The following is a 13,733-nucleotide window of genomic DNA, read 5'->3' on the forward strand; positions in this document are numbered from 1 at the left end:
AAAGCTGCCAATTTGAAGCTGTCCGGGACTGGGACATACCCGGTCTCTGCGATGTAGTGAGGAGGAGCAGCTCCAAGCCATCTTCTGCTGCTGTTTCCAGGCACTTTTCCCAGAAGAAGTGTCCTGTGACGGTCTCCCTGAGGTGACAGGACGCCCTCTGCAACCTCAGCTCACTTTTTAAGCCACTCTGAGCCACCACCAAGATCACAAAGTCTAGATTATAAAGACGACAGATAGGCTGAAAATAGACCCTTCTGCTGGAGGAAATCCAAGACTTGAAAAGAGAGAGAGAAAAGCAGAATAGGTCTTTTTGTGTGTTGGTGTGTGTGTGTGTGTGTGTGTGTGTGTGTGTGACAGTGGCTGGTCTGAGGTCTGAAAGGGGAGACTCACTGCAGTTTTAGAGGATGGCAGAACCCAAAAGGAGATGAAGAGAGGAGAGGAACAGAGGGTTGTGTGCGGAACTTCAGAGCTGCAGAAGCCTTTTGTCCTGAGCGCTCCCTGCACAGTCGGACCGGAGCTGACAATGAAGATGAGCATGGTAACTATCTGTTAACACTCCCCCGTTTTATTGACGATATCTTTCCGGTAGTTTTTGTCGGAGCAGATTCATGTGAGAGTTTGAATCCTCTCAGCATTCAGCTGTAGCCTACTGCGAGTTCACAGAGGTTTTGGTGGGGGGGGGGGGTTATTTGCGTAAAAACAGGAAACATTTACGCACTGGATCTGCATGTTAACAGGTTCACATCTGCAGTCTGCCTCTTCGAAATAACTAATGCCACTTCCTCACCCCTTTTTAAAACAACTCCAATACGACTCAGAGCGATGTCAGGTTATTATTTCTGATTTGCAGACGCTCCTTGAGGGTTGTAGTTGATGTACCGGCGCAATGCACACGGGCCGGCCGCCAGCTGTCTGGGCCAGAGCGGCCAAGAGAGTATAGCGCTGTCTGTCTGGAGGGCTGGAGCCTGAAGAAATACACACACAAATCCTCTCCAAAGGCTTGCCATATGTGTTTTGGAGCCCGGTCACTTTCATTGGACATCAGCCGTCCCTCACCTGGACCCGCTGACGTCTGTTTATAGTAGTCTAGTTTGCACATGGTGCCGTGGAGCGCGTCAGTGAGTAAAACCACAATCTGCACTAAATGATATATCATGTCGAGTAGTCAGCACCGTTGGCGCTGTCTGAAGATGTATGCATCCATTTTAATGCGGTTATTGCGCTCGTCTTAAGGCCGTATAGTCATGAAACTGCCACTCCGGTAGATGAGTATTGAATTAGTAATGTTTTTTTACACTTCTAACCTTTTAACATGCACTTGTTGACATTGTGGAAGCCTATGTGAGTTGCATGTGTCTGAACGTGAGATGTGTCAAGGATACTTTTGAGCACCGTCTCAGGTAGGGCACCTGAATCTAATTGTATGTAAATGAAATGGAAATTAAGGATTCTTTTCTAATAAGTGCAGTGGCACAACTGGGGCTAAAATCATGTGTTAGGTCAGAGCCATGAAACCAAACAAACTACAAACCTTAATTATAAGATATTTAATATATTTTCTATTATATTCCCATCCATTTCCCTCATTCAGCTAATGTCTACATGTATAAAAGCTGCAGCGTTTAAATAATCGATTTGTTAAACAACAGATGATTGATTAATCGGTTCAGTCCAGCTTGTTCTGGCCCCAGATTCATAAATGGGAGCATATGCTTGTTGGTTTATATGATTTAATGTCAACATTTGGTTTTTGGACTGTTGATGTAGATAAAAGAAGGCATTTAAAGAGGTTGTTTTGGACTCTGGGAAATCATAATTTGTCGTTATTTTGTGACATTTTGTTGAAACTATTGATTGTCTGGGAGAAAGTCATCTGTGGATTCATCCTTAATAAAAAGTTTCACTCTTTTTTCGTCTGCCAATAAATTAATCATTTGTAATATGTCAGAAAATAGTGGAAATGCAACTTTTCAAAAAGTTTTTTTTAAATCAATTTTTTTTAATGTGATTTAATTGTCCAAAATCCAATGATATCTCATTTATAATGAGATAAACCAACAACAAACAGCAAATCCTCACATTTGTGATAATGGAAAGAAAGCATGCTTTCTTATTAAAAGGACTCAAATGATCAGTTTTTTTATTTGAAATGCTACACATTCATTTTCTGTCACTCGATTAACTATCGGTTTGATGCTCGACGACAGACAACGTTCTGATGCGGAGAGATAACGGGTTGTTTAACCTCTGATGGATTTCCTTCACAGGAATGCAGATGGATCGGTCAAGACAAGTTTCCAATATAAAGCTTCCTGTTTGGAGTCACACCTGAGAGTGACTGTGTCTGATGGATTACTGTGTTTTCTGCGAGCTGCTCACATGAATTCAGAGGCCAGTGAGATGTGGAAGCATTTGCCTTCAGGAGACATCTGAGACGTGGATGAGCCTTCCAGCACGACGAGAACATTCAAGTGAAGGAGACAAACCATGGACTTGTTATGGTGTGGCATCGGACCGATCGCGTGCTTTTAACCCGTTTGTAGCACCCTCTACCCTGCACCCCATGTCACACCTTTCCCTGAATTATGGAACTTTTGTTGAAGACGCTGACTTGGACACTGGGCCTGGTGGTGATGGCGGCTTCTGAATTCCAAAGCATCAACAGACTTTCACACAACTCTCAAGGTACGACGCAGACAGGTGGACAGGTAGATCGTAACACGTCTCTTGTATGTTCATTTATCCAATTCTTTTCTCTTCTTGTGTTCTTTCTCCTGTAAAAGAGGAGTTCCTGTCCTACCTGCAGCACTACCAGCTGACTGTCCCGGTACGGGTGGATGAGAGCGGAGAGTTCCTGAGCTACACTGTGAAGCACCACCGGCCGGGCCGCCGGAGACGGGGCGCGGTGGACCCCTTGATGGGACAGCTGCCTGCGTTACACCCGGACCCCCCAGAGTCGCGGCTGTTCTACAGACTGTCAGCCTACGGAAAGAACTTTCACTTGAACCTGACTCTCAGCCCCCACCTGGTGTCAAAACATTTCACAGTGGAGTTCTGGGGCAAGGAAGGGCTGGAGTGGCGTCATAACACGCTAGATAACTGTCACTATGTCGGATTCTTACAAAATCAGCACAGCACGACCAGAGTGGCACTCAGCAACTGCAAGGGCCTGGTGAGTACAAAGGTATTGTTATTGTTATTCCAAGTGACCAGCGTTCACACCGCTGTCCTCAAACAAACCCCCGACACTAATGTCAGGTAACTAATATTTGCCTAGCTTGAGCTGATCTCATGTCAGCCAATCTTTCAGAGGCAGCGCCAAAGGATTAGAGCAATTGTAGTTTGCTTAACAGAATCTTGGCTTCCTTCCACTTGGCACACTGCGTCTGCAGGCAGCTTGGAGCGAGGTGATGCTCGTGGAGAAAAATCATCTCAGTGATCTGTTAGTGATACACATCAGGGCTTTTCTTTCCATTTGCATGTTCAATTGCACGCTTTATCCTCACTTTTTTTTTTTTTTAAAGAGATCACGTTTCTTTAGTTGATCCTTTTTGCGATCTGTTAAATGATGTGTTTAAATCATAACTATTACTCCATGCGATATGTTCAAAAACTGAACTGAACAGCACTAACAAGGCATCTACTTATCCTGTCTAAGCGTTTAATCCTCAGGTTTCTATCCACAGACTTTGTGACTGTCCAGCTTCTCTTTACTAATCAAGACATTGGAAGACGTTTTAATAGCTGTTATCCCTCCTTGGTTCAGAATAGCTCTAAAGAAGGAACAAAAGGGCTCTGCTTATTATTGGCAAATGTAATCATGTGCAGAAAACATGTAGCCAAATGTGTTGGCAAGACCGACAGAGTATCATAAATTGAATTAGTGTTTGCTCTTTTTTTCTAACAGCACCAAAAATGGACAAAACTGTGTCTGTACTTTAATGTAATCATCTGTCTAGACAGTTTGAGATCCTGACATCACACACTATTAAAATCCCAAATCGAATGTGTTTCTTTGTGCCGGTGTGATGTGTGGTTAGTTGCTTTCATTGTAGGTTTTACAGAGGCAAGTTAGTTAGTTACAAACTCATTTTTAAAGACTTCTCTCTGTTTATGCTCCACAGGGGGTGTTGAATGGCAGAAAACCACATTTTTAATGTTGGTCTGGAGGCAATTGATTGTTTTGTGGTTCTTAAATTTGACTGCAGACTAGAAACTAATGTGTTGTGTGTGCTAAAACATGACACCATCGGGGAGAGGAGGTTACATGAGGGAACATGTTGGTTGTTTAAAGTTATTATCTGGAAGATCTCGGTTTTGTTCTCTTCGGCTATGGCGACAAGTGGTAATTGCAGGTGAGTTTTTAGATCTCACTTTCACTTATTTTTTAAGTTTGAGCATCTGTAGCCATTGCTCTTGCAGAGACCAGAAAAAAAACACGAGGGAGTTAAAGGCTCTGACACACCAACCCGACGGCCGACCTTAGGCAGAAAAGGAAGTCGGACTGACTGCCTCCCCCAGTTGGTCAAAACAAGTCCCTTGGAACACACCGAAACGACGCCGACTTGAGCGTACGTTCTGCGCCTACACAAGACATAATACGTCTCCATCACAGCAGGTGGCGCTGATCTGTAATGAAAACCAGCAGCTGATTGGACGAACGCGCCACGTGGGTTCGGCTTCTTTGGTAATCTCAAAACCAGACCAAAACGGTGTCCCATTCGGAATACAATCTCATATTTTACGAAAATAGTTCACCGTAACGTGTTTCTGAAAAGATTTTAAGTGACAAATATGCCGTGCAGTTGCTGAATCTGTCTTCATTTCCGGTTGACAAAGGTCAATTTAAAAGATTTTCGTTAGATTTTGAGAGGCGTTAGTCACGCTCATCCTGCTCCTCTTTTCCGGGTTAGCACTCCACCAATCAGATTGGTCATTGAGTCCGACTTCCCGCCTTCTGATTCAACATGTCAAATCGGCCCACATGAAGGCTGACCCTCCTCCTCCGACTGACGACGGCACTGAACACACCGAACAGACTCGAGTCTCTGACCTCGCCAGACTGTCCGACGGCCGATAATCGGGTTGGTGTGTCGGCGTCTTAAGAGCACTGTTGCGACATTTATTAAAATCAAAATCTTTGAGATTATTACTTTAACACTGTTACGCATTGCCCTTCCACAAGTGGCGAGACTCGAAAGGGACACGATGAAGATAAAACTTTGAAGCAGCAAAGAATGAGGTTTTATGACTTTTAGTGCATAGTATTCAAAAACGCTGGATCCTTCGTTTCCCATAATGCAACTCAATGACATCTTTTGTACATTGGCAGAGAGCCAATGTATTTTTACACATCCAACTCTACGTCCCCAGTTTGCATCGAACGCTTTCTGTAAAAATATAAATTCTCCAGGTCCGAGCCTGGGTTCAGGGTTATTTCTGATGATGTCACCGGGGTTGTCTCAGCTCAAGTTTTCAGACGTCAGAAAGTTTCCACTAGAGCCACAGAGTTCAATTGAATTTGTGTTGAGAAAGAACGCAAAGCAATTTATTTTCCGCACGTCATTTGCAAAAATGGACCCTTTGTATTTCCGATGAGAAACTACAGTTTTTACTGTTATTTCCTCCCGTCTTTCTCCTTTTTCTTCTTGTCTCTGAATGTTCAGGAAGCACGGGAATAAAGTCCAACATAAATGTGAAGTTTTCGCTCGATCCAAGACAATTTCAACTCATGCAGGCGGTTTTTGTGTCAATTTGCGTTACCTTGGGCGGGTTTGTGTCTAATGGCGTCTTTCTATTGACTTTGTATGCGTTTGTGTCACCTCTAAAATTGTCTTTGCATTCTTTCTGAACACAGTTAAACTGAACTGCCCTGTGTAATCTAGCAGGAGTGCACCTTTAATGAGAGAATGCAAAACACTCAGAAATAAAAAAAAACATGGAAGTTGTTTTTTTTACCTGCATTAATGTTAAAATTTCTGCATTTATCATCAATGTTTGATTGGGTTTGTAACCTGTTTCTTTCCCTGATTTTCTCTCCCCATCAAGCACGGTGTTATAACAACAGAGGAGGAACAGTATTTGATAGAGCCATTAAAGAACACGTCCTCCACCACCTCCAGCGAATGGAACCTGGAAGAAGCACAGCAACATGTTATTTATAAAAGGTCGGCCATTCCCTCACCACAAGAGCATAGCCAGGAATTCAGCTGTGGCATTTCAGGTTGGTGAACCTCCATCTGGGTTGGACTCTGTGTGGGTGGAACTGACGTAAAGGAATAACTATACATAGAAGGTTAGAGGAAGTGCTGGTTTGGTTCTAGGCCCAGGTTCTGGTAGACATGACCGGGCTTCTTGTGTGCTATAGTTACTCCTGGCCTGGACACCTTTCAACCTGTAAGGAAGAGTCTCGCTTTCATAAAAAGGCCCTTCAGTGCATAAAGAGTTCCTGGCTCGGACTTTTATAGAAGCACAAATCCTATTTATAGAACCAACAATCATGTTCAGAGTGTAAGATTCAAAATACTCCAAGCGAACGCGGCGTCTGCTGAGATATGACGAATTGGAAAAAGAACCAGGTGGATATTTAGGTATTTGGGCCAAGGTCTTATAAGAAACAGCAAAGGCTGTCATCGCCAGGAAGCTTGCATGCCCCGACATGTACCATCTTTTAACTTTTTTTCCCAGAGCATCTGGGTCATAAAGCAAAGGCTTTAGCTGCTAGGTTCAAAGGGGCAGATTACCTCTGCTCATCTACCATTCACTGAGCCAGCTCTCTCTCATACAGATAATGCGTTATCAATTTGAAAGTCATAATTCACTATAACTTTGCTTTGTCTTCCTGCTGTTCACAGACCTCATTAAAAGCAGTGCACCTTGCCCGTTGAGCACACCTTCCCCTGTCCACTCGTCCCCCGGACCCCGAAACGACAGCGAGCACTCAAACGCCACGCACAGACAGAGGCGCTCGGTCAGCAGCGAGCGCTTCGTGGAAACGCTTGTGGTTGCTGATAAAATGATGGTCGGTTACCACGGACGCAAAGACATTGAGCACTACATCTTGTCTGTGATGAATATTGTAAGTTTGATCCTATTTTTTGGTCACGTTGGTTTTGTTCTTGTTCTCTACCTCACCGTTGAATGTGCAAATTCTCCGTTATTGCCAGTTTAGTTAATAGGATGTCCAGTGTTGAAATGTAACTAAAAGCATTTACCCAAGTACTTTACTTAAGTACAAATGTAGGGGACTTGTACTTTTCTTGAGAATTTCCATTTAATGTAACTTTATACTTTTGTCTGACAGCTTTAGTTACTTTTAAGATGAGTTTTAGAGACTTTTTAGAGATACGTGACGCCACAAACATATGATGCTCTTATAGAATATGAATATGCATTGCTGTAGATTAACAGTACAATTATATAAAAGAATTAGAATGAGCATAATCTTAAACATCTGCATCAGTGAAATGCAACATACACATTAATACAGCAGGAATATTAGTCCAGAAACATCAGCTATAATAATAAAACACTGACCCTACTTTATGCTGATACATACTTTTACTTCAGTAAGGTTTTGAATGCAGGACTTTTACTTGTAGTGGGCTATTTTAAAAAGTGTGTATTAGTACTTTCACTTAGCTAAATGATCTGAATGCTTCTTCCACCACTGTGGATACTACAGTAATGTGGTACAGTGCCTGCTTGTTGATTAGATTAGATGTTGTGACATATGGACACAATTTGTCTGACTTTGTGTCTTTTCTTCTTTTCTGGAGGTCAGGTTGCCAAACTTTACCGTGATGCCAGTCTAGGAAATGTTGTGAACATCATTGTGACCCGGCTGATTGTGCTGACTGAAGATCAGGTGAGAAAAACTCCCGACGTCTTGTCTGTTTTGCTGTTTTTCTCATTACTTTCATTTACTTTGAATCTTCCATTCAGTTATTACCACCGTGAGCTCTTTTTTTGTGTGTCTGTACCTTCACCTGAAGTGAGTGTATGACTGATATGCTCCGTGTGAGTGAGCTGCAGTATTTTATGTGGTTGAAGGGCAGAGAGAAGAGAGACTATTCACCATATGGCCACCACTTCAGATGAAAGATGTGCTCAGGCATCTTCCCTCAGGGAGCCTCGATTGAGCATTCTTACATGCACTGTACATGTGTATGTATGCGTGATGGGAGAAACAGAGCGCCGTCCTAACATCTGTTTTTTTGGTAAAGGGATCAGAGCCGCACTTTACGTAGCATCAGGTCCAAAAACGTTTTCATGTAAAGTGGCGCTGCACTTTGAGCCAAAGGGAAGGAAGTATATCAGAACACACAGATTACAAAACAATTATTTTATGGTAAAAGTGACTCCCTGATGGGCTGTTGAGTTGTTCAGTATTTTGTTGTAATCAACCAGCTGAAATCGGCGCTGTATCATCGGCTGGCGTTGCAATGGATTCCTTTAGTCGAACCCATTATTTTCATGGAAGTAGATGCATTTTGCAGACTCTGCTACAACTTCCTCAACTTCTTCTTCTCCTGGTAGTTTTCTTTCCATGTCTCCTGCTTTTTCTAATAATCACAAGTACTTGTTCTACTTTTCTTTGACTTATCAAACTTTTCTTCTTTTAAATAAAAAAAAAAAAACTTTCACTGTTCCAACAACTGGTCCTCTAAACCTCCCTCCGATCCCATCACAGTACTACACAGTACAAATAATTCATTCATGAAAAACATCTTTTCAAGTTGAATGGAATACAGTAGAGTAGAGCTGGGTGATGTGAAGAAAATCAAATATCATGATATTTGTATATAAATACCTCAATATCAATACCGCAATGATATTGTAGTGTTGACTATTGGTGCTTTCACAAAATATGTACACAATCAGATTTTTGATAAATAATCCCCAATAATGTGGATATAATGACTACGTGGGTAAAGGTAAATAATGGAACAGTTACAACAGTCTAGTAAGTCCAGAAAATGACATCACTTTACTGTAAAGCAGCCTTTATAACCAGAAAAAGACAATACTTGTGCCATATTTTGATATTACGACATCTACAATCTAAGACGCTATCTAGTCTCATATCACGATATCGATATAAGATCGAGATATATTACCCAGCTCTGCAGTACAGAATACAACATTACGCAATACATGATTAAAAATGACACGACACAATAAGACACAACTTGATATGATACGTCACATTACGACACGATATAACAGAACTTTTGATATGACATGAAACGATACGACAGGATGCGGCAGGACATGACACCTTAAAATACAAAAAGATACAACACAATACAAAACATTTGATTCGACATGACACAGTATGAGAGGACATGAAATTAGACTATATGATGACATATCGATATACAATACAACACATTGGAACAATTTGATACGACGCAACAATTGTAATAATTTGTAACAAATAGTTTTGAGTGGGATCAATGTTTTTGAATACAGCGTCATGTGGCACTCTTTTGCATGTGTGTGTTTCTTTTGCAGCCTAACCTGGAGATCAACCACCATGCTGACAAGTCTCTGGACAGTTTCTGTAAGTGGCAAAAATCCATTCTGTCTCATCACAGCGACGGCAACAGCATTCCTGAAAACGGGATGGCTCACCATGACAACGCTGTCCTAATCACCCGGTGAGTTTAAGCTCACATCTCCGGGGAATTGAGCACAATTTTGCTCACTTGCCACTTTCTGATCCAGCATGGATTCATGTGCTTTAAAGAGTAAGAGTTTCCGTTGTTACTTTCAGAGAAAGTAGAGCTTTTTTTTTCACATTTTGAGCAAACAGATTGCAGGTTATTTTCTGTGCTGTTAAAAGCAGTTGAGTCAAAGTTAAGCTTCAGACTGGAGCCGTGTGAGGTGGCTGGCAGCTTCAGTACTGGCACCCCTAAATGTCCAGTTCTTGTGCACAAACCTTACCTGCAAATGTAAAAGCTGATGGGAATAAAGACCTCAGGGGGGAAAACTAAATGTTCTGTGTTTAGACTTACTGTACCTGTCACACGGCAATTTATGTCGGGGGTGTTGCCATAAAAAAGCAAAACTCTGTCATTACCTGGAATCATTCATTGTTGCCAGAACTGTTTTGGCGACACAACCTAGCAACTGAGGTATATACTGTATAGTCCCCTTCACTGGTTTTGTCTAGAGAGGGGATGGCGTTCTGTGATTGACATGGGCTAAAGCTTTCTGGGCTTTGTTCAAAACAGCCTTTCTATCATTAGTGTGCTCTTGCTGGTTGTCTGCCAGTTGATGTTCTCCTGCTCCTTTTGGCTCCTGTTTTGATTGATTTAGTTTTAGCTTTAGCTAGTTCAGCACCAGCAGCAACCAGAGACGGTTCAGTAGATTCTGAGATGCAAAAAGGTCATTGGGTTTATATCTGTGATACATGATGAACTCCATTCTAATTGTTTTTAGATGCCAAACATCTCATGGTGTCTCATAAACTCACAAACGTACCCAGTCATGTTTAGCAGCCTGCAGATAATCCACAAATGAGAGCTGCATAGTAAATATGCCAAACTGTGCCCCTACAAGGAAAGGAAATTAATAGTAGCAGCACTTAGAGCTGCAGATACATTACCTGTAATTTTACCATTTCTATTACTATTATTATTGTGACCACTAGGTGGCAGAATAGCGGCTAAAAAAGCCGTATAAAGTTGTCATAGCTAATGTTATAGCTAACCTACTAGCAAACAAATGGGAATTTCGAAGTGTCCTGGTTTAAAGGCTTTGCTCGGTGCTGGAAGGACCTCGCAAAACGGTGAAAATGAAATTTTACTTTGTACCTGCAAAACTGTACATTCTTCTGTAGCACTAATTAGCTAATGTTAGCATGCTAGAACGCTAAGATGGTGAACTTGGGAAACATTTCACCTGCTAAACATCATGTTAGCTTTATGACATTAGCATTTAGCTAAAGTGCCGTCCTCCTAACTAGCATAACGTTACAGTATTGGAGACTCTTAGTCCAAGTTATAAATTATTTTATTTTATGGTACCAATTGTATAGCTATTCATGAGGTGTAAGACTAAAAAGGGGAAACCGTAGTTTTCCTCATTGTTAGCAGGTGGCATAGAATAAGTTTTGGAGAAATTATTTTTACCGCACACCAACATGCTGTTGCCTTTCTTGCTCGTAGGATGTCCATAATATACCTTGGAGCAGTGATTCCATATAGTAACATATTGGTGAATACTGAGTCAAAACAAGGCAAAAGTAGGAGAGAGATAATGAGATAATAATGTGCGGAGGAGGAACCAGCTGAGCTCAGAGATGCTAACATTGGAGATAGTATAAATAGCTGATGGTAGACACCAGGAAGCCCTCATTAGCCACCATGTCTGGAGGAGCAGTCAGACATTCCTTGCAATGGTGGAATGCACCTAAAAAGGGTCCAGTGTGATTTTTAAAGTGGTTGACGCAGCACTAAGCTCAAAGGACACTTATTTAATTGATGGTTTTGGAGGTTTTCTTTCTTCATTTTTGCATCAGTGATTGAGGTAAATTTGAAAGAATTACTCCAATAACTGACCATTTGTCAAGCAAAAACACCAAACAATCCCTGGCTCCAGCTGCTCTAATGTAAGGGTTTGCTGTTTTTTTTTTCATTTTCTGTGTCATTGTAAACTAAATTTAAGTTTTAGGGTGTTGGTTGGGCAAAATAAATGATACTTAATCTAAGAAATTGATGCCCGATTAATAAAGGAAATCATCTTCAGATTTTTTTGTATTGGATTGGTCAAATGAGATTAAGATGAAAAAGGGAGAGGAGCCTTTCTGCGTGTGCCTTCTCAACAGTAATTTGCTTGTTTTACTCATTACTGTTTTTCTTCTCGTGCACTAATTTGCTTAAGCTGAACAGCCCATCAGAGGGATTCCTCTCACCGACAGCCCCAACGACGATTCAACATGTTAAATCAGCCAAAAAAAGTCAGTCAAAGGCCAACGAGTAGCGACGGTGCGTGACGTAGGCTACTGCAAAAACTAGAGCAACGGAAGCTCACCGTCGGCCTAACTTTGACCGATGGCCGACGGTCTCCTTGGTGCGTTGCAGCCCTATATCCAAGCCCTAAAAATATAATGTTATGATTATTTTGTTTTAATAATAGCTGTTCTTACTATATATCTCTTTTGACAAGCATTTAGTAAAGCGAGACTACGAGTATAATGAATTCCTCCTACACATATGAAGCTAATTCCAACTTCATCTCAACACTCAATTGAATATAATTACTATTACACTTATGATAATATTATCATACGGTCTGAGGCCTTTACTGTCTGTTGTTATAACCAGGCTCGCAGGAAGCAGACATCGTCCCTGTAGTTAGAATCAGTATCTCCTACCACTACTATTTCTTCGCCATCGCTGATCAATGTGGATCTCCTGCTGGACACACAAAACCTTTTCATGGAAATGACTCACCCTTCATCATTAAAGCGCCCTCCGTCGGACTGTTGCTTCGTCGGGAAGCCAATGCGTCGGACAGCATTTTGAGGCCGCCTTGTTTGGTTTGTGGCCTGTCACGTTCAATAAAAGACACTGAGGGTAATTAGGGGGAAAAATCAAAACAAATAGAACGAGGTCACGATTGTACCTCTTTGGTTTGGAGCTGCTCCACTAGGAGGGAGGGAAAGGGAGAAGGAAAAGGGGGGAAGAGGAGTTGAGGGGGAGAGTAAGGGAGGGAGAAAGGAGAAGGAGAATGAAATTAAATTTGCTGTGCTCTTGGTTTTAATAGATTAAAAGCTTCTGGAATGATTGGATCATTCTCATTTGAAATGTATGATGTGACTCAGAGTCTTCTGGCCTTTCCCCGTCTGATCTGTTGGATAACCTGTACATGTGTTACAGGGGTTAACAGTAGGCACACAGCATGAGCGAAGCATTCACATCTATGCACTGTGTGTTAGTGACATCTCTAAATTGCAGGAATGGCTTTCTGTCTGTCTGTCTGTCTGTCTGTGATGCACATATCTCTTGAACCGTTAGTCCGATGGATTTCAATCTGACAGGTGTCTTGCTACTGGCACGTCTAAGTGCAGTGCCAAGTTTGACATTATTTGGATTAGAAATGCAAAAGATATTGTTAAATTTATATCGGTAAAAGATATAAGGACCAGAGACAGAGAGCAGCGGCGCTTTGCCAGCTCAAATGTAAAATACAACTCCGACCCACAAGAATGTGCAAAGTAGTACTACTCTGGACTGTCTTTGACTTTGAATAAACAAACGACAATTCCCAAATTTAAGGACGTTTTATAATCCCAGACATGCAAAGCACAACCAGCTACAGACAACAAGTGGCAGCGAGACATATCTGTACTTGTGTATCTGTGTTTGGGGGGAAGGTAACCTCCACATCACACGTAGACGCCACATGCAGAACGCTTTACAACAGCGGGTGGAACTCTCATCCTGCTATTGTATTAAGATGCTGTGATCTGGCAGAACATAACATAATCTCTGAGATTATTCCTTTACAGAGCTGTGCAATGTGAGAAAATCTCAGAGCTGAACCGGGCAGACACAGCAGTTTTCAGCACACTCATCCTGGGTCGGGTTAATTAAGTCTACTGCTAATACTTCACTCTTAACCCTCAAGCCACTAAACCTGTATGGAAATGAAGTGTTAAATTCGTTAACAATCATCAGGTCACGAGACAAGGTCTCTCTCTCTCTCTCTCTCTCTCTCTCTCT

The 13,733-nt window shown here is 41.8% G+C and overlaps 1 protein-coding gene across 3 annotated transcripts in view; it reads left to right on the top strand.

Annotated features, from left to right (window-relative positions):
* The window catches only part of adamts6 (ADAM metallopeptidase with thrombospondin type 1 motif, 6), a 62,552-nt gene that overhangs the window by 185 nt on the left and 48,634 nt on the right, over positions 1 to 13,733 (top strand). For all 3 annotated transcript variants that reach the window (XM_032539289.1, XM_032539287.1, XM_032539288.1), the window contains exons 1-7: positions 1 to 538; positions 2,268 to 2,685; positions 2,784 to 3,172; positions 6,049 to 6,223; positions 6,855 to 7,078; positions 7,784 to 7,867; positions 9,517 to 9,662. The exon at positions 1 to 538 is cut by the window's left edge. In XM_032539289.1, the coding sequence (XP_032395180.1) occupies positions 2,586 to 2,685; positions 2,784 to 3,172; positions 6,049 to 6,223; positions 6,855 to 7,078; positions 7,784 to 7,867; positions 9,517 to 9,662 (1,118 nt within the window). In that variant the 5' untranslated portion in view covers positions 1 to 538; positions 2,268 to 2,585. The remainder of the gene's footprint in view (positions 539 to 2,267; positions 2,686 to 2,783; positions 3,173 to 6,048; positions 6,224 to 6,854; positions 7,079 to 7,783; positions 7,868 to 9,516; positions 9,663 to 13,733) is intronic.

This window comes from Etheostoma spectabile, chromosome 16 (assembly GCF_008692095.1).
Source record: "Etheostoma spectabile isolate EspeVRDwgs_2016 chromosome 16, UIUC_Espe_1.0, whole genome shotgun sequence".
Taxonomy (NCBI): domain Eukaryota; kingdom Metazoa; phylum Chordata; class Actinopteri; order Perciformes; family Percidae; genus Etheostoma; species Etheostoma spectabile.